This window comes from Protopterus annectens, chromosome 9.part0 (assembly GCF_019279795.1).
Source record: "Protopterus annectens isolate FY-2018-M chromosome 9.part0, PAN1.0, whole genome shotgun sequence".
NCBI classification, from domain to species: Eukaryota; Metazoa; Chordata; order Ceratodontiformes; family Protopteridae; genus Protopterus; species Protopterus annectens.
The window spans coordinates 1,171,739,010-1,171,764,207 of record NC_056743.1 but is presented as its reverse complement, the minus strand read 5'-3'; the positions used below and the strand labels follow the sequence as shown (position 1 = coordinate 1,171,764,207).

General features: G+C 45.7%; 1 protein-coding gene across 1 annotated transcript in view; it reads left to right on the top strand.

The window, feature by feature from the left end:
• Nucleotides 1–25,198, top strand: part of PATL1 (PAT1 homolog 1, processing body mRNA decay factor) — a 1,960,792-nt gene that overhangs the window by 1,803,244 nt on the left and 132,350 nt on the right. The window contains exon 18 of the mRNA XM_044084059.1: nt 23,146–23,295. Coding sequence (XP_043939994.1) covers nt 23,146–23,295 — 150 coding nt within the window. The remainder of the gene's footprint in view (nt 1–23,145; nt 23,296–25,198) is intronic.

The following is a 25,198-nucleotide window of genomic DNA, read 5'->3' as shown; positions in this document are numbered from 1 at the left end:
TCTGTTAATACATGTTTGCCTATCTCTAAGTCATAATTTAATAAAGGTGCTTAAAAAAGGGCATGCAGCCTACTTCAGATACACAAACCATGCTTTCTCCATCCAGTAATGTTAAATTGCATATCTACTCCTGTAAATGGGCCTAAACCACAGACAGCAAATACCAGTAAAACAGATATCATAATTTCCATTTGATAACTCACATCATTCTGCTTTAGAGCTATATTCTGTAGAGAAGTATTGAAGGCATTTGAAATTGTAGATCCGTCAGTAAAATGCACATCACTGTATCCACAGATCTGATGATCTGAAGTAGGAGATTCATTTGTCTGCAACCTGTGGGTATGGATCCGATATCGGATCCGAACCGGCATGGTTTATCCAGCTATGGATCCGAGCTCCTAGCTCCTCCCCTCACCCATAATGTCCTGCTCTCCCTACATGACCTCAGATCTAGTTTGCCGCGCATGGTGACAGCTGGATTTTCCTGAGCTCCTGAGCGAAGTGATTTTTCTTGTGAAAAATAGATTTTTGTTAGTTTAAATTTAATATCTGTGTGAAAGTTTTAGGTTTCCTATATATTTTATCTTTTTGGGATTAATTTACTTTACTTTTTTTACCCTCCCCTCGCTGGTGCATAGTAGTATGTGTGAGCTGTCTTTGGGGCCTTGTGTGAGTGTGTAGTTTTTTTTGTACTTTGCTTTACTTTTTGTTTTGTTGTTAAAAAAAACAAAAAACAAAACAAACAGCAGTATGTCGGAGGCCCCAAAGCCTATTTTCTCTAAATGCTCCGATTGTGGCCATAAGCTATCCCCTGCTGATGGCCACACTCGGAGCGTTCGATGCCTTGGGGTTGAACACCTCACCTCTGGGTGTTCAATCTGTGCAGGGTTCAACCCCAGGGCATTGAAGGAGCGGAGGTCGAAGCTGGTCTTGGCGGGACTCTTGCCCCCGGACTCGGCTTCGGCCCCCGCCCCATTGGTGGTTACTGCTCCGGCAGTTCTTGCCTTGCCTGCTCCCCCTCCTCCTCCCGGGATTCAAACTCCCTCTAAGGGTTTGGAGGAGAGGGAAGCCAGGAAGAAGGACCGGAGAGAGAAGCACCACAAGCGGCGGGCCGAGACCTCCGTCTCGGCCCCGCCGGCTAAGCGGGCTTCTCCTCCGGCCTCTCTGGCTGCTGGCTCTCCTCCTCCTCGGCTCCGGTCTCACTGTTTTTCACCGGAGGATGAGGAGGCCCGACCTCCTTCGAGGCTATCGAGGCGGCACTCAAGGTCTACCTCGGTAGCCTCGTTGAGGTCTACCTACAGCCTCTCTGATGCTGATCTGGACCGGATGATGCGAAGGCTCATCCAGGCCCAGATGCAGATGGGAGTGCTCCTGCCTCCCCCCCCTCTGGGGGGGGGGGGGAGCTCGACCCCATTTTTCAAGCCCATAGCTCCTTCTCCGACCCGCTACCCGGGTTCGGAGCGCTCGTAGCCAAGCAGCCTCGGAGCCGGGGATTGGTCGTCGCCGACAGTACTGGGTACTTCGGATCCGACCCTGCCCTCGAGTTTGTCGGATCCGACCTCTCGGAGCCTTGGCCCGAGCTTCGGATCCGAGGGACTCGGTCTGCCTTCGGCGCCATCCCTGTCTGAGCGCACTGTTCCCTTGGATCCGAGGGGCTCGGCGCCGGCTCCGATCAACTCATCGGATCCGAGGGGGAGCCGACTTTCGGATCCTATTGTTGAGGCTGGCTCCCCCTCGGCTTTTGATGTGGTGGAGAGGGCTCTGTTGAGGGCATCCGGACCCCCGGCCCTTGCTTCGGCTCCGTCCCGCACTCCATCTGCTCTGGGCCAGGCTTCCATCACCCGGCCACTGGGACAGCCCGCTTCATTGCCCCAAGCAGTCCCCTTGGAACTGGACATTGCTGGTGAGGGCTCCTCGGACAGCCCCCCCCGAGGAAGCACCTCGCAAGCATACGTGTAAGAGGAGGCACATAGACTTCCCCGAGTCTTTAACTGAAGACACTGACTTGGAGGAAGGGGAAGGCTCCCCAAGATCACCCCCTGAGGATGTCTCCTTTGGAGACATCATGGAAATGTTACGGATCAGAGATGGGTGGTCTGCCCCAAAGTCTTCCTCGGACGAGTCCGTGTTCTTGGAGGCATTTCAAGCGAGCCCGTCTACCTCTTGGGTGTCCCCTCCTGCCGACCCCCTGGTGGACCTTATTACCACCAGGGCGTGGAAGGAACCGGACACCGTGGAGCCAATCCCCAAGAGGCCCGATAGGATCCTTAGCCCCCCTGCTGACCGTGCCCACTGGAGCAAGGTACCCCCGGTAGATGCCATGTTGTCGGCAGCAGCCACTAAGAGGGAACTCGCCCAGGAGAGTCCCTCAGTCCATCCCCCGAGCAAGGAGTCTCGGATGATGGACCGTTTGGGGAAGCGAATGTTTAGTTCAGCGACCTTCTCAGTGAGGGCGCTCAACTATTTGGCACATGTCATTAGGATGCAGCACGATCTTATCAAGGAATACGCTGCATCCCCCCCAGAGTCCATGTCGGAGGAGGACAAACTTATGCACTCCACCCGTATGGCCACTCTTCGTTCTGTGACCAACACCTCTGTGCGGTTACTTTCCCACGCTACCAAGGGAGCCGCTAGAGCTGCAGGAGCGGGCCTAGTCACACGACGGCAGGCCTGGCTCCGCCACTGCAATTTTACGGAGCCCTTCAAGGCGTCATTCACGAACGCCCCCTTTGACGGTTCTGCCCTTTTTGGCAAGATGGTTCGCGACACCTTGGTTCAGAGCGAGAAGGACGGGAAGACGCTGTCTGCCGTCGGAGTCTGCTTCTCTGTGCCCCAGAGGTCCTACTCTAGGAACCAAAAGGGCCAGAAGAAGATGTGGTTCCAGAAGTCGCAGCACTCCCAACCCGCTCCAGACAACCAGTCCTTCCGCGGCAGAGGAGGACAGGGAGGGCGCCACCCTAGGGGCAGAGGGGCTCCCAGGAACTTTGGGTCCAGGGAACCTTTCTCTGAGCGGCCCACGCAGCAACCCTGAGGGGTTGCCCGACTGCTCCACTCTGGAGGCAGTCGGGGGACGTTTCTCGGAGCACCAAGCGGCATGGGAGTCCATTACATCGGACCGCTGGGTACTCCAGATTATATCCAGAGGTTACAAGATCCCCTTTCTTCATGTCCCAAAGTTAAAAACCCTCCCCGATGTTCCACCCGATCAGAGGGAGGCCGCTTCAGCAGAAATTGGCCATCTGCTGAGAAAAAGAGCCATCCAGCCCGTCCCCCAGACCAGATCGGATCAGGGTTCTACTCCAGGTTCTTTTTAGTGCCAAAAAATACGGGGGACCTAAGACCCATACTGGACCTGTCCCTATTGAACCTGGCAGTTCCCAAAGAGAAGTTCCGGATGGTCACTTTGCAATCCATCCTCCCCCTTCTAGGGGAGAATCACTGGATGTGCTCTATAGACCTCAAGGATGCGTACTACCACATTCTGATGGACAGACGATCCAGGAGGTTTCTTCGCTTCCGGCTGGGAGCCAGTCACTACCAGCTCAGGGTCCTTCCCTTTGTTCTCACCACAGCCCCCAGGGTGTTCACCAAAGTATTAGCAGTGGTTGCGGCCCACCTGAGGCTTCAGGGGGTGCAGGTCTTTCCGTACCTAGACGACTGGCTTCTCACCGCCCCAACAAGGCATCTACACTCTTTGGCAGGAGACTCCTTTCTTTGTCTAGCTCCCTGGCTAGGCATCACGGTAAACATAGAAAAGTCCAACCTGGTCCCTACTCAGATAATAGATTTTATAGGAGCCAGGTTAGACACGAGAAATTTAAGAGCCTTTCTCACAACCGACAGAGTTCGGAATCTACGACTCCAGGTGCGGGCCATCCTTCAATGGACACTTCAGGTGCAATAGTCATTTCTCTCTCTCCCCCTGTATCATTCCATTGCAATCAGCAAGGCTTGCAAGCGGTCTCTCTTGTGGTGGCTCCATTCCCCGGACCTCCACAGGGGCCGCCCCTTTTGTGCATCTCCCCCTCTCGCCACATTGACCACGGACGCTTCCCGCCTCGGGTGGGGGGGGGGCATTTTGTGGGCCGGACGGTCCAAGGCACGTGGAGCGATTCAGAGACCTCCCTGCATATCAATGTTCTGGAAATGAGGGCGGTGCTCTTGGCGTTGCAAGCATTTCAAGCCCTCCTTCCCCTGGGAACAATTGCGATTCAATCAGACAACATGTCGGTGATCTGGTACATCAACAAACGGGGGGAACCAGGTCTTACCCTTTATGTCGAGAAGCCATGAGAGTGTGGGAATGGGCAATCTCCACCAACTGCTTTCTCATCGCAACGCATATTCCGGGTCGGACCAACATCCTAGTGGGCAAGCTCAGTCGCACCATTCTCTCCCCGTACGAGTGGTCTCTCAATTTTCAAGTAGCGAAACATATCTTCGCACAGTGGGGGACCCCCTGTTGCGATCTCTTTGCTTCTCCCTTAAACGCCAAGTGCGACAGTTTTTTCACTCTAATCCCCCCTCCAGGGGATTCTCCGAGAAACGCTCTGGTGCATGCTTGGCCTCCCGGTCTTCTTTACGCATACCCCCCTCTACCTCTGATGCTTCAAGTACTTCAGAAAGCCTCTCGGTTGGGGTGCAGAATGATCCTCATTGCCCCGTTCTGGCCTCGACCGATCTGGTTCCTTTACCTAAGGTCTCATTCAGTGAATCCACCTTGGATTCTAGATCCCATTCCGGATCTGATATCACACCCATCGAACCTACCAACTCCGAACCTGGACAACCTGAAGTTCACTGCTTGGCTGCTCCAGTTCCACTCCTAATCAGGACTCCCGGTATCTCGTCCCCAGTTAAGGCCATTCTGGTGGCGGCCCACAAGCCCTCTACCAGAAAAATTTACCGCAGTAAATGGAAGCGTTTCTCCATTTGGGCAGAGCGGCAAGGCCTAGATCCTTTCACGGTTCCCCTTCCTTTGGTTCTCGATTTCCTTACTACTCTCTTTAATGATGGCGCCAGTAGTTCCACGGTCAAAGTTCAGCTGGCAGCCATATCTCATTACCATGTTGGTCATGACTCAGGGTCTCTTATGTCAGCTAAGTTATGCAAAACCTTCCTAAAAGGCACCTTTTTGCTCAGATCCCCTGTCAAAGAAACTGTTCCCCCGTGGGATCTTTCCTTGGTACTTCAGGCCTTGACCGCTCCTCCCTTCGAACCTGCGGCCACAGTCGATCTTAAATTCTTGTCCTTTAAGACTGCTTTTTTGGTAGCCATTACTTCAGCTAAGAGAGTTTCTGAGCTTCAGGCCCTGTCCATGAACCCACCTTATTTGATCTTTCATCCGGACCGAGTGTGCCTCAGGATCAATCCCTCCTTTCTTCCTAAAGTAGCTTCGGAAGCTAACATTAATCAGTCCATCAACCTCCCTGTTTTCTTCCCTAAGTATCAAAACAAAGGCGAATACAAGCTGCATTCCTTGGATGTTCACAGGCAGCTTCGTTTTTACCTACATAGGACAGCTGGTCATAGGCAATCAGACCAGTTGTTCATTTCTTTTGCCAAATTCAATCTGGGTAAACCAATTTCCAAAGTTTCTTTGTCACGCTGGATTTCTCAGTGTATTCTGTTGTTGGCGTACCAAGCCTCTGGGAGGCCCGCACCGGAGGGAGTCCATGCTCATTTGACCCGGTCTGTCTCTACTTCAGCGACCTTTAAGTCTAGGGTTCCTCTGGATGACATTTGTTCAGCAGCCACTTGGGCTTCATCTCATACCTTTATTACTCATTACAAGCTGGACATCACTTCTAGAGGTAGAGCATCCTTTGGCTCCGCTGTGCTCCGGAATATCCTTCCATGATGGCCACCCAAGATTCAGGTAGCTGGGGACTCTGTCCCACAGGTTGCTGACAAATGAATCTCCTACTTCAGATTTAGAAGTTATGTACTTACCATAACGTTCCATCTGAGTAGGTGGATTCATTTGTCTGCAACCATCCCACCCTCCTATCCCCCTGGCCTTGTCAGTTTCCTGCATAGGGTGTGTTACCCTTTGATTAGGGTAGTTGGTGCAGGGCAAACTCGATCTGAGGTCATGTAGGGAGAGCAGAGCATTATTGGTGAGGGGAGGAGCTAGGAGCTCGGATCCATAGCTGGATAAACCATGCCGGTTCGGATCCGATATCGGATCCATACCCACAGGTTGCAGACAAATGAATCCACTTAGATGGAACGTTATGGTAAGTACATAACTTCTAATTATCCATATCTTCATTCATCACCACAGGATCTAGGATCCGATATCAGATCTGAGCCAGCAGTATTCATCAGACAGTCCAAGACGCCGGCTTCTCCCTCTCCCATAATGCCCTGCTGCTCTCCAATTCTGAGATCTCGTTTGCTCTGCAGACTTGTTCCTCTGGCTCTTGCTGGTTAACTAAAGACTTTTTGATCCTTTTTTATCTTTTGTAGTTTTATAGTGTAGGGTAGTCTAGTCTTGTAGTTTTTATAGAGTAGATACCTTCCCTACCTTTGGTTAGTCTAGTTTTGTGTGTGTGTGTGTGTGTGTGTGTGTGTGTGTGTGTGTGTGTGTGTGTGTGTGTGTGTGTGTGTGTGTGTGTGTGTGTTTGGGGCTTTGATGCCCTTTTTCTTCTATCAGCTGTTAGGGCTTTATTCATTGTTTCCATACCTTTAGTAGTAGTTTAGTGGGTTTACAATGTCTGATAGGGCTGCTTGTTTTAAAAAGTGCTCCTTGTAGTTGAAAATGCCTTATTCCAATATGCACGAGGAGTGTGTTTATTGCTTGGGCCCCTGCACATGGAGGTTAAATGAGACCTTTGTGCCGCATTTAACCCCAGGGCCGTAGCAGTGCACCGCAACAAGTTACTTCTTAAGGGCTGGTGCAAGGGGGTCCCTTTGTGTCCCCCTTGCAGGCTTCTGCTTCTGATCCTGATCCGAAGAGGAAGACCCCTTCTTCTCCAAATTCCTGCCAAGAAACCATGGCTGTCGGATCCTAAGTCCCTGGATTCGATCTCAGCCTGGTCTTCCTTGGATCCGAGGTCAGTAGAGCCAAGAGCAGCAGAGCTTTCGGTAGGTTCCAGATCCTCCCCAAATCAGAAGCCCTTGGATCCGGCCAAGTTGGGGCCAGCCCCAGATCTGACCACTGAGCCAATTAAGCCATCAGATCTGGTCATTATGTTGGAGGAGTTCTGCAGTCCCTTCCACCTCCAAACAGAGACCACTGTTTGCTCCAAGGAATTGGATCTATTCCTGGAGTCTGGCAATAGGTCACAGAGGTCTCCTACCAAGTCTATCCACTCCTCTTCCTCCTGAAGATCTTCTAGGAGTCTTGTGCACTCAGACATGGACGAGATGATGAGTTTTCTCAAGGCCCAGATAGAGTTGGGTCTTCTGGCTTTTCCTGCCCATCCAGCCAGGGGAACCTCTTCTCCCCCCCCCTCCAGCTTCTCGTTCTTTTCATCCAGCCCTGTTGAGTTTGGATTCCAGGGACCAGGGTGTTTGCGGCCAGACTCTGGAGAGGCCTAGTATTCCTCTATTCTTGTCCCTACCGGGGTCCCTGGCTTATTCTGTTCCTTCACCTGCAGAGTGAGGTGAGTCCTATGACAGAGTGGTAGACACTGGCTCCACTGGGGGAGGATCTGGTACCTTGTTTTCGGACCGATCCCCTCCTCTTTGCATTTTGGCTTTGGTAGCTCTGGTATCATCTGGGGGTGGTTTCTGGATGTGTTCCTTCTCCATGGGAGACTTCACCCTCAGACTTGGGGGACAGGCCCGCTTCCAGCCCCATGCCTTTCTGGGTGGTAGAAAGGACCTTCTCCAGGTCTGGAGTTTCTTCTGCTACATCTCCAGGTCCCACCAGCCTCTGTCTACCTTAGCTGGTGAGTCATCACATCCTGTCCCGTGTCAGCCTACCAATTGAGCCTTCGGGGTTTTCTTCCCCAGTGGGAGTCCCTGACTTTCCCAAGTCCTCCCCTGAGCGCCCAGCGGAGGAGGTTCATTGTAAGAGAAAGTGCAAGAGGAGGCACTTGGACTCCCCTGCGTAGCCTCACAACAAGGATACGGACCTTGAGGAAGGAGATGGGTCCTGCAGATCTCAGACTGATGATGTTTCCTTCTGAGACATCCTTGAGCTCCTAAAACAAAAGAGCAGATGATCTCCCCAACCCCCGTCTTCTGAGGAGTCCATATTTCTGAAGGCCTTCGGGACAGACACTTCTACCTCCTGGGTGCTCCCCCCCCCCCACCCCGCACACACACACACACACACTGATGAGTTAGTAGATCTGATTGCCAGCAGGACCTGAAAGGAACTGGATGTAGTGGAGCCTGTTCCTAAGAGGGCTGACAAATTCTTTAGTCCCTCTGGAAGCGTTTGTTATGGAGCAGAGGTGTACCAGTCGATGCTGTTGTGCTGGCCACCACCACGAAGAAGGAGCTGGCAGAGCTGCACTGTCCATCGCCTAAATAGGGAGTCCCGGGCGATAGACCCCTTTGGGGAGCAGGTGTATGCCTCAGCTGCCTTTGGACTGAGTGCGACTGACTGACTGACACATTTTATCCACCTCCAAAGGAATTTGATTCAAGAGCTTTCCACCTCCCTTGCCAGAGTTATTGCCAGCGAAGAACCTCATGCAGTTATCTCCCAAGCTTGCCACTCTGACCTCTTTAGCAAATTCCTCAATAAGGCTAATCTCCAGCACTGTGGAGTCTATCTTTCGAGCCGGTGACATGGTCATTGTTTTGCAGTGCCATTTACTAATGCCCCTTCAATGGTTCCACTCTCTTTAGGCCCTCTGTAAAGGACACTTTGACCTGCAGTGAGCAAGAAGGGAAGACTCTGAGGTAGGAAGCAAACTTTCGCCCCCCAGAAGTCCTTCTCGAAGACCCAGTGGGGAACCAGAAAGATGTTGTTCTGTAAGATGCAGTCTCCCTTTCAGGACACTTCTGATGAACACTTATCCAGAGATAAGTAAGTAAGCTCCCATTAAAGTATTTTGACCAGGATTCTGCTTGATGTAAGAAGTTAAATGGGATGGGAGGGAAACATCAAGAAATTAAAAAAAAAAAAAAGTGTAAAACACCCAGGCCAGATGTTTTACCCTTAGAAATGTAAATAATGCTGAAAGCCTAGTGTGTTAAGGGTTTTGCTAAATTAGCGAATTATGTTTAGTAACTGGCGGTGCACCAGATATGTGGAAACAAGCTGTTTGTAACGGTTATTCACAAACCATACTAGGATCCTGCTCAAGTTGGGTCGTATAGACTAATATTGATACGTAATCATAATTATAAGTTATTTACCAACTGCCAAAAGCCTAGTCCCATATCCTCCTGTCATTTATTGTTCTGTACTGTGCAGAACCAGCCTTAATACTTAAAACAAATCTATAGCTTTCATATGCCAATGAAATCAAAGATTATGTTGCAAGGTTGGATGTGGAAAAGATATTTTGACAGGATTTGTTACAGTACTTAATTGAAGTACTTAGAGTAGCAAGTTTTCCTGAGAGAGTATATATCTTATAAGACGCAGACTTTCCCAAAGTTTTAATTTAAGTAGAGGCATGAGACAGGCGTGTTCCTTTTACTCTTCTGTATTCACTGTTCATCTGTACCCCAGACAACTAAGTTGAAGCAGACACCAGTAAAGGGTTGTGAATTGCAAGCATTACAAGTTGCCACTTGTATGCAGACGACTTGCTTCTTTACTTGACAGATCCTGAAAGGGATTTAGAAGTAATATTTCAGGATCATTGTTGATGTGATAGAATTGATGGATGGAAGATAAACACACAAAAGACTTGAGTCAAAAAGTATAACATAGTGATTGGCTGTATGAAGCATATCCCTTACTGAGTAACCCTAGTCAGCTAATGTGCTTAAAGACAGAGAGAGTTAGTTAGGGAAAATGGCTGGGGGTTATTGGTATTATGGGTTCATAGGAGGCTACTAAACTAACGGCCCTAGAAGCTTTACAAGCCTAGTCATGTAAAAGTCTGTGCACCCAAATTGAATGTAGTTAGATGGTCGTCATCAGCAGAGCGATTCTGTGATCAACACCAACTACCCCTGTCCATGAGGGACATAAGTGCCACCCCCAGGGTGAATTTATGGTCACCCATAAAAGCAGACTGCATTTAAAGTGTTTTTGCTACTGTCATTAGCTCATTCTTTCCAATACAGAGAACTTTGCCTTTCCTGTAAGTAGCCTAATCCAGATACAGATTTGCCGTATCCAGGACTGTTTGTAAGCTTCTGTGCCCCAAGCCTTTCAGTGTTGGAGGGAAGCCTTCTAGCTTATCAGTGGGAGTGGTAAGCACTAGGTAGCCTATCTACAACAAGATCCAGATTCTTAGTTTTAGCACTTGAATTTGCTTATCCGTGCTCAACACTTGTTCAGAACTTGTTTTAAGCACTGCCTCACTCTGTTAGAGAAAAACAGCTCTTGTACTCACTTGTCTAGAGGAAAATATGTTTTTATTCAGGCATGTCCAAGGGTCAGCTCCCAGTGTTCTCTCCTGTCTGTCTGATGAATCTGGGCATCTTGGGGCAATGTAGCAATTGCCTCATGTACACAGACAACCCCCTCCTCCTTCCACCCAACACTACAACCTGTGAGAGATGCCCTTATCTAGCCAAACTGGAGGTAAAGCTCTCTCCAGCCAAGACTGAACTTGATAGTCAAGAGGAGAAGGTAAACACTTGCACCACACCACACTCATCACATAGTCCCACTAAACCTACACCACCAAAATCCACATATAGAAACACAAAAACATTCGCAGAGGCTCTCAGTAATAATCTACTCAAGCAACAGAGACCTCCAAAGCCGAAACACAAGCAACCTCCCACCACCAACACATCCCAAATGACACATAGCCCACAGACTCGGTGTGCCACTCAACCACAGCCCATAAGGCAAAACAACGTACCCAACACACTAGTCATAGGTGACTCTATAGTCAGGCACACTGATGTCCCACTTACCAGGCTAAACAAGGAGAAGGTCACTGTCAGCTGCCTGTCGGGTGCCAGGATCCGCCACATAACCCAAGCACTCAGGTCACTCCCCAACAAATACAAATATGACTGTGATTGTCCATGTTGGTGTGAACGACCCGAGACGTACCTCCCAGGACTACATGAAAAGAGACATGGAAGAACTCTCCGATCTTGTAACCCAGGCAGGTATGACCCTAGCCCTGAGTAGCATCCTGCCATCGCCCAGAATGATACTGCAGTACAAGGACAAAATGATTGACTTCAGCAATTGGCTAAGCTTCTGGTGTCATTCTGAAGGGATCCAGTATCTGTCTGCCTGGGACGACATGTTTGACAGACCACGATGCTTTGCCAGGGATGGCCTGCACCTGTCACCCTTGGGATTCCGGATACTGGCAAAGGCTCTTGCTGCCCCTATAGTGCCTTTTATAGGCAAGGTTCAAATGACAAATTCACCACCATAACAGGAACAGGGAAGCACAGACTGAGGGTAATGCTACTCAATGCTAGAAGTCTAAATCTCAAAATGCACTCACTTGAGGCACTCCTTAAAATGGAGAACATCGATGTCTGTGCAGTGACTGAGACCTGGTTCAAGGCTCCAGAGAGCACCCCTGCATTGCCAGGCTATAAGTCATACCACACTTTTCAGCCATCTAACCTGGACCCGGAACACCAAAGGCGGAGGTGTGTCAATATTCATTAAGGATATCAACACCTCCAGGCTAGTTGCTCAGCATAATGCAGCCTAGGTTATCCAAGTGCAACTAACTCTGGGCAAAACTGCAATCCAAATTGTAGCTTGCTACAGATCCTCCACCATGCCCCGGGATTCCCACTCCTCTTTTCTTGATATACTGGAAAATATTAGGGTTCAAGCTAATACCCTAATATTGGGCAATTTCAACTACCCCACCATTAACTGAACCAACTCCTTTGCTCAGCGCTTTATGGAATTCATAAATTCCAATGCCCTGGATCAACTTATCCACACCCCCACCAGGGGCAACATTATCCTAGACCTAGTCATTACCAACATAAGTGACCGGTGTTCCACACCTGAAGTCAACTCCTCATTGTTCAGATCCGACCATAAGCTAATCACCCTAGATATCCACATCCCGTCCCCACCCCCCATTAAGGAAACCACGGTAAAAAATTTCTCCAAAGCCAACTTCATGCTTCTTAAGACAGAAGTTGTGAACTTCATGACACCCATGCAGATGGACAATACAATTACGACTGCTGAATCCTACACACATGCATTCTAAAAGCATTTACACGAGTGCATGGATCGTGCTATCCAAAACAGAACCAAGACACTTTCCTCCAAAAAAAGAAAGCCAATCTGGTGGTCCCTTGCCATAAACAAACTCTACAACAGAAGGAAGAAATTGTTGCAAAAGAGGGTAAAATCCCATGAGTAGTGGAGCTCCCTGGTCAGGTTCAGCAAGAAGCTGAGATCCCTTATAAGATCCTCAAAAGCAGCTATGAAAACAAGATTGTCACTGATTCTAAGGACAACCACAAAGCATTCTATTGCTATGTCAAGAATCTCAATGGCAACACCCAGATCTGCTCTGAGTTACAGCGCAATGGCACAAAAATTACAGAACCAACTGATATTGCCAACATCCTTCCAGATAGGTTCAGTGCTAACTTTACCCCCCTCTTACCCCCTAAAGGGCCCATATCTATACAGGAAGAATGCAGAGTCCCTGTAATCATAACTTCACAGGTAAAAGCAGCACTCTCTAAAGCCAAAAACATAGCATTCATGGGACCGGACAACATCCCAGGCTGCGTTTTACATGAACTTCAGAACGTACCGACTCCCCACCTAAGCACCATGTTCAGTCATAGCCTCACATCAGGCTTTGTGCCCACTGAATGGCACACAGCAACAGTTATCCCACTCCACAAAGGGGGAGCCACCACTGATCCTGGGAACTATCGCCCTATTAGCCTGACGAGCCTCGTCTGCAAGGCCATGGAAAGTATCATCATGGAATTCATAAACAAAGACATTGGTAACCTCCAAACTCTGGACCCCACCCAGTTCGGGTTTGTGAAGGGCAGATCTTGCCTCCTGAACCCGGTCGACTTCTTTGAGGCAGTCACCAAAGCCATAGATGAGGGTAAGGTGTTTTACACAGCCTATCTTGACCTCTCCAAGGCTTTTGACACCATCCGCCATTCTGGAATTATAGCTAAACTCACTAAACTAGGTAAAAATCCCTATGTCACAGGATGGGTTGCTAACTGGCTCACTGACAGAACCCACACTGTAAAAGTTGCAGACTCCAAATCTGACTTCAAACCAGTGACAAGTGGAGTACCACAGGGTTCAGTCCTGGGACCTCTCCTCAGTGGTATCTACTTCTCTGAAGTACATGCTAACACAGAAGGCCTCTGGCTAACGAAGTTTGCAGATGACTGCAAACTAGGAGCACTATAGTCAAGTCCCCAAGTGATGTGGACATCCTACAGAAGGGCCTCACTGAGACAGATGCCTGGTGTCAGAGCCATGGCCTCAAGCTCAGTGCCAAATAGTGCATCGTTATCCCCTTTGGTAAAAACTCTGTACCCATGAACTACCACATAGGCGGCAGTCTTCTTAACACCGAATGTGTGATAAGAGACCTTGAGACCCAGGTGGACAGTAGTCTCATCTTTGAGAGTCACATTGCCACAGTAGTCAGGAAATCCTTCTACATAGCACACCTCATCACAAAAGGGTTCTCATCCAGGAAAAAAAGGTAATTGTTCCCCTCTATTCGACACTCATTAAGGCCCATTATATAGAGTACAATACCCCTTTTGGAATGTACCTCACAAGACATCTGCAGCAGCTGGAAAGGCCACAGAAGTACCTCACAAAGAGAATTACTGGCCTCAAACAGATGCCCTACACTGATCGTCTCAAAAAACTCCAGCTTTACTTTGTAGCATATCGCCTACTCTGAGGTGATCTCTGCCTAACATATAAAGCTATGTCAGACCCAGAGCTGTTGCACATGCTACACCTAAAGAAATCCCAATCCCTCCGAGCTACATGCTCTAGGGACCTAAACCTTGTCACCACTATAAACAGGACTTGCTGGTGGGATAGATTCCTGTCCCAGAGACTTCCCATAATCTGGAACAAGATACCCATCTATGTCAAGCAAAGTTCCTCATTAACACTCTTCAAGAAAAATCTTGATGAGTGGATGGGAAATAGGAAATACACCCCGGGGATCACTTCTGTGGCTCTGCTCGACAGGGGTACAGGAAATTAACTTTCTTGGGTTGGCGTAAGCCAGGGAACTTTGTTGGCTAGGCTTACTTAGGCCCTTTGGCCGATAGCCTAGTACCTACCTATGAACCCATCCGGTTGTCAAGGTTACACTTTAAACAGGGTCATTGAGCAGCTCTGCTTCACATGAAGTGTGACCTTATTCCAGAGGAGTGGCAATCTCTGGGAGATGTAGCTGTCTCTCCCAACATGTTTTGTTAATGTCACAGGCTAGGTTGAGATCCCTGGAGTGAGTGACTCTTGTCCCATTTGATTTGGGATGCGCAGCATTTACATTAGGGCAGAGTCCGAGACTGCTCTGTAGGCCAGGCACAGGTTGCCTCTCAGCAGCCTGTATGATGCAGAGTACAGTGACAGGGCTTTGTCTTTTCATGTAAGTCAAGTTTTGAAGGCCCTGAATTCTCTTGGTTAGAAATCTCAGTGGTCTCTTCAGTTGTTGCAGGTGTCTGGTGAGATACATACAGAAGGGAACATTGTTCTCAATTAGTGGTTTGATAAGGGTCAAGTACAGTGGAGTTATAAACTCCTTTAGCTTGCCTTCTTGGTCATGGATGCAATGCCCTTATTTATGAGATGCGGAATGTAGAAGGCTTTCCTTACCACTATGGACACATGGTGATCGAAGTTTAGATTGCTGTTGGCCTGTGTTCCCAAGTTTCCCACCACTGGGTTTGAGCTTAGAGGGATGCTATTTGTATCTTAATTAGCAGGAGCTGCTTCTTTGCAAAAGGGAATAATGAGACTTTTTTTGCGTTTAGTTTTAGTCCCTGACTTTGGCACCAATCATTTGTCTGAGTCAGTCCTTTCTGCAGTATATTTACATTGTTGGGCGCTCAATGACTGTGCCCAGTTTACAGTCATCTGCAAATTTGGTAAGCCACAGGCCATGTACGTTAGCTTGGACCTCAGAGAAATGGATTCCAGACAGTAGAGGACCCAACAGAAATCTCTGTGCTTACCCCACTGGCAACTGGTCTACTGGTAGAGGTGGACTCCCCAACTTTGACGGTGTGCATTCTGTCGGTGAGCCAGTTGGCTACCCATCTAGTGATGTATGTGTTAATCCCCAGCTGGGAAAGTTTCTCAGTGATCCCTTGCATGGGGGATTGTGTCAGAAGCCTTGGCTAAATCAAGATAGACCGTATGTATTGCTTTGTCATCATCCAGTGCTTTGGTGACATTCTCAAAGAAGTCTACCAGGTTTAATAAGCAAGCTCTACCCTTGATGAAACCAGAATGGGCCGGGTCAAGAGTTTAAAGGTTGCCTGTGTCCTTGTTGATAAGGTCCATGATGATTCTTTCCATGGTCTTGCAGGTAAGTTTGGTTAGGTTTATGGGTTGAAAGTTTTGTGGGTCAGTTAATGGGGGACCCCCTTTGTGCAAGGGGATTACTGTTGATATTCTTCACTCTGCCAGCACAAAGCCAGTGCTAAGGCTATGGTTAAAGAGAGTACCAAGTGGTTCCTCTAGGTCTTGTTTAGTAAGCAACCTGAGATTTTATCTGGTCCCATAGAGGCCATGGTTTTGGTCTTCAAGAGTGCTTTTATGTCATGTTCTTTGGAGTTACTCAGTAGAGGACTGGTGTCAGGAATGCTTTGGGGTATGGGGGGGGGGGTGAAGTTATTTCTAAATCTAGTAGCTAGCAGGTTGGCAATTTCCTCAGGTTCTGTGCGAGTGGTACCATCCACTGTTAAGTTTGGCACACAGCTGGGCATTCCCTTTTAGGTTTTGGACATAGCTAAAGAATGCCTTATGGTTGTCTTTACTTTGGGATGCTAATTCAGACTTGTAACTAGCCTTAGAGGACTTAACAAGGTATCTGACTTGCTTGTTCAGGCTGTGGAAGGTATTCTTGCTCTGTTGAGTAAGTTCCCTCTTGTTCTTGGATATCAATTTTTTTTTTGTTATATAGCTCATTTATACTTAAAGTCCACCACCAGGGTGGCTTGCTTTTTTTCAGGAGGAACTGGTTTTAATCCTGTCAGGTACAGCTGAGTCCAAACATTTGTTTACGTGGTTGTAAAGGGCATTTGTTGACTCTTCTGCATAGGAGTCATTGTTGGCTGTGTTAGCTAGGGGTTTGAAACTTTTTTATACCATTGCTTTGTAGGCTATAGTTTGCTGTGGAGAAATATCAGCTTTTTGCTCCTGTTAGGGTGTCAGGTTTGATCTTTACTTTACCCTAGTAAGATCAGACTGATTGATTTATTTTCTGACTTTACCAGTGAGGACAACACACCGGGGTTAGTGCAGTGACTTCCCCATGTTGGTGACCACTAGGTCTAGGATATTTGAGCCCCTTGTGGGGGTGCACACAACTGTTCTAGGGCATTTGAATTGTCAAAATCCAGGAAAATCAGAGTGATCGTGTTTGTGCTTATGTAATTCACCCACTCAATGGAAGGATAGTTGGAATCCCCCATGAACAAGGTGTTTGGATGTGTACTGAGTGACTCTGGAAAGTTTAGGTAGGCGGTGCGCTTCCCCTGGTTCATGGTGGGGGACCTTGTAGCTAGCGCTGATGTGCTAAGGTATTTTGCTTTTACTTATTTGGACCTGGAGTAGCTCAAGAGAGTTGTACTGTTTAGCCCTTGCATGGTGTATTTGGATTTAATGAAGATGGATACAGGTCCACCTTTAGTTCTTTCATGCTTGTTTTGATGTCTGAACATGTGAAAGGCATTGTAGCCTTGTGTGGCCAGGGTGCTCTCTGTTTCGAACCAAGTCTCAGTGACTGCACAGATGCTGGCATCTTCAAAGGTGACGAGTGCCTCCAGGGAGTGCAGTTTACTGTTAAGGCTCCTAGCATTAAGCAACATGACCTTGAGTTTGTCTCTAGTGGATTTCTGTATGTCAGTGTATGTCAGAAGTTTTGTTGTTTTGACATTGCCTAAAAAAAGGTACTACAGGGGAGGTAAGCATCTTTGCCAGTTTCTGAAAGCCTTGGGGAGACAGGTGAATGCCATTTCTGGAAAAGCAGCACGATCTGTCAACCATATCTTCCCAGGCTGTCAGATACTGGATCCCCTTGGAGTGACACCAGAAGCTAAGCCAATTATTGAAATCTTATCATTTTTTGTCTGTATTGTGGCATCATCCTAGGTGAAGGTAGAATGCTGCTTAGGACTAGGTACATACTTGCGTGGGACAAACAGCCTGAGAGTTCAGTCATGTCTATCTTCATATAGTCCAGAAAGGTAAGTTAAAAGTCATTCACTCCAGCATGTACTGTGACATAGTCATAATGGTAATTGTTGCTGAGTGGCTTGAACGTGTGCATGATCTGACAGATCCTGGCACCTGACAGGCAGCTGACCATGACCTTCTCCTTGTCCAACCTGGTGAGGGAGACATCTTTGTGTCTTGCTATTGAGTCGTCCATGAGTAGGACATTAGGTTTTGAGGTGTTTTGCCTCAGGTGCTTAATTGTTGAGACACTGATATGTGTTATGTTTAGTGGTGGATTCTGTTCGCGTACCAATATGTGTAGTTTTATTTACGCTTAAGATGTCTCTGGTCTTTTGGTAGGGTCTTAGTGAGTATCCGTGTTTGTGAGTTTGTGTGTCTTGACCTTAACTTGTGTGAGTGGAGAGGTGTGTGTGTGCTGACAACCTGTTTGATGTCCTGTTTGTTGTTACATGAGGGGACTGATTGTAGTTTCATGGTATAGTTATATCTCTCACATACTGGATTTGTTTCCTTTAGGAGCAAATGTTTGTCGGTATACATGAGGTAATTGCTACATTGCCTGCCCATGTCAATCAGGCTGGCAGGAGAAATGTTGGGAAACTGACTGTCCATTGTAGCTGGTAATTCGGGGTCTATATTAGATAATCTAACTTTCAAAAGTTTAACTGTCATATGGTCGACACCATATGATCGAACTTTTAAAAGTTCGAAACTCTAATAAAAAATAAATAAATTAAACAAATAACCTATCTGAATGTTTTAAGCAGGGCAAGCCCCCCTGCACCCCCACTCTCCCCGCTCTTTAAATATATCAACTCCGAGATCGCACTACAGTGCAGAAAAGGGAAATCTTCCCATTCCACACTATACGGAGATATCCTTTAAAACGTTTGAACTTTCAAAAATTCGATCTTATGGTGTCGACCATATGACAGTCGAACTTTTGAAAGTTCGATCATCCAGTATAGATTTGGTAATTCTTAAGTACTAATATGTGAGAAGGCAAATTAGATAAGCTATTGCTCTGGGATTAACAAGGGGGGACTTGTTCTGTAGAAGAATAGGGATGAAAATTGGGGCAGTGCTACTCATTGCTCAGCTGAATTACCTGTAGTACAGCAGTGCACAGCTGCATTGCCTGCAGAGCAGTAGGGATCTTAGGCAGGTTTCACTTACTGGTGTCTAGGAAAAAACTTGTTTTAGGCATTTGCGTCTATACAAGGCACCGCTAACCCCTGTTGTGCAGTGCACAACTACTTGCAAACACAAGCCTTGTTTGCGGGCAGAATTAAAGTTTTAAACTAGTCTGCCAATAGGAAATCACACATTGATCCTTCCTCCAGCAATCCCCAGGTCAGACAAGAATCTATCCACACACTTCTGCCACAAGAGTGCAGGGGAGCCCTTTGAGTTAAGTTGATGAAAAACAGCTAGATTCAGCAAGTCTGGATCTAGACTATGCTAACTAAGCAATATTTCGGTGCAAAACAAGTGCAGTTATTAAGCTGGCACAATCAGTAAAAACAGTCAAAAAAGTCACAAATTAATACAGTAAAACAGTAAAATACAGATGAGAGTGCAGATCAAACTCAAAATAAGCTTTATTTCTTGTTCTTAGCTTTGGAAGGCTTGGATTCAGGCAGACACACACTGGACCTCTAGCAAAGGACACCAAACACAGAGCAGCTCTGCTTAATTGAGTTTAAACTAGAACAAAGACATTTAGAATAACAGGCTCAGTAAGCGTTCAACCAGCAATTCACAACTTAGGATGTAAGCTTCCTTTCCTGCCACAAGATTGTAGACCACAATCCTTCCTTATGTGAGATAGCTAGTTTGAAGCCCAAGTGCTTAAATCAAAACTAAGAGGCTAAGCATAATAGATACAATTTAATCAGACTGCTAACAAGCAGTAGTAAATGCAGCAGAATAAATGCCACTCAACACTTTTAAGAACAAGCAGCATAGAGCAAATGAAGTAATAAAGTAGGAAGAAGCACAGCTACAGTAAGAGCAGCTGAATAAAGTGCATTTTTAAGTAAGTGGGAAGAAAGGGAACAAAAGATAATTCAAGTTTAAAAGAGTAAGGGGATGGTCCTTCCCAGCTGATCTCTTCATACTCAGTAGAATGAGCTGATGAGATGGGGCTGGGAGGAGTGTCCAAAAACAGATTAATAGTAGGAGGCGGGCAACTCAAAAGCCACTAAGTTTGAGGTACAGTAACAACTGGTCATGTGAGTGGGAAAATTAAGTGCAGACTGAATTTGGCTATAGTGAGGCAAGCAAGCAAGTCAAATAAGCACTCCAGATAAATAAGGATGCCTCCAAAAATTTCTATTTAAACAGGAATGCCGTTTCTCAGCTCTTTCCACTCATAAGCTGGATTTTATTCACTGTCTGCAAAGGAATTCTTCTCTAACTTTTCTAACTGATCCTAGCTAAGACCTCTTAAAACGCCAACAGAACAAAAAAAAAACTAAAACAAAGCAAGTACAACATAAGAAAAAGATTAAAAAAAAGAAATTAACCATAAAATTAACCAAACCTTAAATGAAAAACTTCATAAAATGACAATGCATTTTCCGAAAGAGTCAAACACAGTAACTTGACTCAGTTGGCTCCAGTAGAAATTTTACAAAAATGGGGACTGCAAGCAATAGAAGTTTCCAGAATTGTGCAAGTCAGTAGGGATTAATGTCCCGAGATCATTTAATTATAGGTGGAAACTGATGTGAGAACAGTATACCAACCGGGGTGTAGACTGTAGTGTAAACACACAATTGTACAGTAAATTCATAGATAATCTGAAGGTTTAGAGATTGTTTACAATCATAAGTGATGAATGGCCAAAATGGGTTCTTTCATGGCTAAAAAAAACAGGTCAGCAGGAGTCTCAGAAGGTGATCCATGGCTAGCTATTAAGTGGCAGTTATTTTTTTTCAATGTGATTTAGACCTCCAGAAGTTCTTGGTTGGGATTGTGATGGATTTAACGTGACGTATGGGATCCTTGATAAATACAGATGTTTTCTCACAGTTACTAGTGGACCTGAAGGCCTGATAGGGCACTGTAGTTGCTGTGCCTTTGTGTGATGGGGGATGCTGTTGGTAGAGTGAGACTGAGTCTTGGTAGTAGCACATATGTAGATGTGCGTGAGTGTTAGTAAGGCCATGGTTGTGTCTATTTTGTTTACACTATTGACATTGAGTAAACCCACTTTGATCAGATCTGAAGGAAGTAGAATTTCATACACTGGAATGTCTAGGGAAATGCACGGTCTGCGAAAAGGCATTGTTTGAGCAGTAGAAGTTGTAAGCCACATGTGAAAGCCAACATGAAGCAGTAAAACCTTTTGATCATCTTTATTTATGCTGACAAATGCTGGATCCCCCCTAGAATGACACCAGCTCTGCAGCCAGTTGTTCAAGACCGTTACTTTAACTTTGAATTGCAGCATCATTCTTGGTGACGTAAGAAATGCTCTTAAAGCCACTTGTCTTCCTGGCCTCTGAGACATGCATTGTAAGGTATGTTCTGTCCTTATGTATAGTCTTCTAGGCGGAGTATTTATGATCATGTACCCTGACATGAGGTACCACCATTTCATGCTTGCATTTACTTTAATGAAGGGAGATAAGGGTCCTGAATCCAGAAAGACAGCTTACCATCACTGTGCTCTTGTCCAGTCTGCCATGGGCAGTTTGTGAGACTGGCTAACTATGGAGTCACCTGTGATCAAAACATTGCACTGGATGGATGGATATGGACTTAGCACTTAAGTTATAACCCTGGTGTCTCCTGGAAGGAGTCTATGAACTGGATGCAGGAGTAGGTAGTGCTGGTATATGTGTGTGTGTTGTAGTATGACCCAGATGATGAGTTTTCTTAGTTTGTTACCTGGAGGGTTGGGTAGTGATTGTTAACCACCTCACTAAGTTAGTGGTGGGGGATGATGTGAACGGAGAGTATGCTGCTTACCAAATGTAGTATAAGTAGTTAAATCTCTTACAGACTGTTTCATAGGTGGATAAACAATAGTGAGCTGTCAGTAAGCATGAGAGTTGTTATACTGTCTCATGGTGCAAGTGCAAGCAGGCTGACTGCAGAGGCATTAAGAGCAAACTGTGATTTCATTCTGACCAGTAAGGGCAAAATAAAATTTATTGGGAATGGTGTGGATTCCTGTATAAAGGGTATAACATGGTGTGGATTCCTGTATAAAGGGTATAACTTCACCATGCAGCCAAGTGAAAAAATCCAAGTCTGATCTAATAGTGCGAGATGCAAGACTGCAGCTTAATGAAATACGTGCTGAATTGTTAATAGGCATTGTATCATCCAGGGTGTGATTTTGCCAAGTATACTAAATCCTGACACACAAAGTAATGTCTAGCATACAGATGTTATAAGATGTATATTAAAGAAAAATTATAAATGTTTACCTGTTACAGTATGAGAACTGTAACAGTAATATGTGTGATAGCGAAAGATAAGTTTATTCTCTACAGTACAGCATCAGGAACAGGTTAAAATAAGATTATAATAGTGGGTGTAAGAGAAATTTGTCCACGACAAGAGTTGTGTCTGCTTTGTGTCAAAAGTAGTAAATTAAAAATACGGAAAAGTGGTATAGAATTATGACCTTTACAATACCACTGATCACAATGAAGTATACTTAAACCCAGTGTAGTAGCATAAATGGAGCACTCCCAAACATGTCAGTAGTCAGAGCACAGCAACACAGTTGAAGATGGTGTTTTACAGCTTCGCTGCATGTAATGAGCACAAGTGGCTGTCCAGCAGAAAAGCAATCCCACACAGCAGTATGGATTATTGATAAATGTAGTAGCAAGATTTGGGTGTAGGGATTAGTCGAAGTAGTTTGATGATGTAATTAATTTAGGGTAGCAGGGCATGATAGTTTAAATCGATAGTTTAAGTAGCAGTGTAAATAACGGTAGTCATGAATGGATATCCATAAACTGATAGTGTAATACCAAGATTCAAGCAGCAGCATGCTTAAAGTTAGAGCAATTAAATTAATGCTGTCCAGTTAGTGCAACAGCAGGGAAATGCATTCAGAAAAGTGAACAACAGCATAAGATGACAATTTGTAGCATGTGTAATCTGATGATAATTTACTAGCAGTACAAATGGTGGTACAAAGCAGTGAAGTCACCCATAATGTAAATAGTACAGAAGCTAATAAAAATAGTACAGTGAAATACAGGAAATGGCAAAAAAATATATAGGTAATCCAAGATATAGGTTATACTGGTTTAAGATGTTCTTTAGGTTTAGTGATTTGTTGCAGTGGATTATATGGAGTAGGTTATTTTTTGTGTAGGTGGAGTTCTGTTAATCAGAGTAGATCCTTTTAGTAGGAAGCATATTTTATGATCCTTTCCCGTAAACGTTGCTTACAGTTGTGGGATGTTCGTTAATATGTAGACAGGAGACTTTCTACTGTTTGAAAATGGAGATGGAGACTGTAGAGTTTGTGTGAATTATGATGAACTTAAAAAAATATATATTAAAAGTGTTAGTGTATTATTTTTGTCATCCTTTTTCTGTTCTCTTACAAAACTTGTTTGCAGTGGCTCATCTTTTTATTTTGTGTTTTCTTACAGGCCAGAACTAGTATTTACAGTGGCACGGGAGCTGCTTAAAATTCCTAAGTCCTCGCTGGCTCAGCCTGTTTTTATTCCCTCCAAACTTCTGTCCCACTTCTCTCGCTTTTTGGACAGACAGAGTCTAAATGAGCTTGAAACAAAGTTAAAGTAAGTACTCCTGTAGCTCAGGATATGTTTGGTCATTTATTCTGCTAGTCTTAGCAGTTCCTGTGTTGTAAAGCTTTTCAGGTTTACACATTTGTGTAGATATTGTTACTAACCAGGGAATTTTTTTATATATTTTTTCTTTGTATAGCTTGTTCAGACTTGTCACTTTATGTATTGTATTTAGAGACCATTAAACTTAATTTGGTTAATCATTAGGGATAATCTGGTGGGGAAGTAGAGGTGATTTGCCAGTGCACTGCTACAATTTTTTCCATTTTGGCATGTCACCTTTGATTATGTATGCATTTTGTGGACTGCTTATTGTGTGCTTTGAGGAAGAGGCTGTTAGAACAGCTTATCAACGTGTGTAGCTGGTTAGGTAATTGAAAGATGTACAGATTATTGGTATATTGTAATGTCCATTTTAACTGCTGCAGTGTTTTGCATTAGGATTTACTACAGGCAGACCTCTATTGTTTTGGTCGCACTTTCAAAGCAGTACAGTCTCCAGATCACTGTTGGTCTTTCCCCATTTCACAGACACCTGCATGATGCTTGGTAAAGGGGGAGACCACCCTGTGCCAGTTTCACTTTTTTTGCAGGACAAAAAAAGTATGGTCTTCTGTTCACCAGCTCCTTCCTGTTGGTATTGAGAGAGAGCTATAAACTCCCAAATTAGGAAGAATATTTTTCTGATTGTTCATAGGTTCATAGGTTTATACTAGGCTATCTGCCCTAAGGCATTTATAAGCCTATCTCAAATTTTTGTGGCTTACGCCACCCCTTATATGAAAAAATACTGTGCCCATTAGTTTGTCGTGCCTCTGTCCAGCAGTGACACAGAGATGATTCCCAGGGTAAACCTACAATCTCCCATCCACAGGTCAAGATTTCTTTTGAACAGAGCCAGCGAGGTGCTCTGCCTCACATGGACCGGGATTTTATTCAACAGCATAGGGAGTCTCTGAGTGATAAATCTATCCCTCCAGCACGTCCTATTTATGTCCGTGCTAAGGTTTAAGTCGCTTGCTCTAGTGGTTTTGGTGGATTTGGATTTTTTGAGGTGGAGCATGTCCATTAATTCCGGGTTTGACATGGCCTTGTATGTCAGGTACATGTCACCTCTGAGCAGACGGTATGCGACTGAATAGAGCTGGAGTTTCTTCAATCTGGCAGCATATGACAGATTTTGGAGTCCCTTTATCCTTTTGGTGAGGAACTTTTGGGGTCTCTCCAATTGCTGCAGATGTCGGGTGAGATACATCCCGAATGGGGCATTGTACTCGATCATTGGTCTGATAAGTGAAGAGTACAGGGAACAATGACCTCACTAGATCTGGATGTGAATCCTTCATGATCAGGTGGGCAATGTAGAAGGTCTTTCTAACCACTTTAGCAACGTGAGTGTCAAAAGAAAGGCCACTGTCAACCTGGGTCCCCAGGTCCCTGATAACCTCTTCTGTGCTTAGTGGATTGCCACCTATATGGTAGCTTGGGGTTACCTTGTTTTTCCCGAAGGGTATGACTATACATTTTTTGGCGTTTAACTTCAGGCCATGGCTCTGGCACCAGCTATCTGTTTCCGTGAGTCCCTTCTGAAGGATATCCGTGTCCGATGCACTTTCCACTATGGCGCCCAGTTTGCAGTTGTCTGCAAACTTTGTTAGCCAAAGTCCTCCCATGTTAGCCTGTACTTCTGAGAAGTAGATGCCGAACAATAGGGGGCCAAGCATTTATTTTACATAGAAATGGTTGTTACTGATATTAACAGTTTTAATTAAAGACTTATTTTGTTTCTGTTTTACCTCTCTGGGATTTTTTTTTTCAAAGACCCGTTATATATGGATGTATATTAGTGTCTCACATGTAGACATTTTTATTTGCTTCAGTTGATGTTCATCAT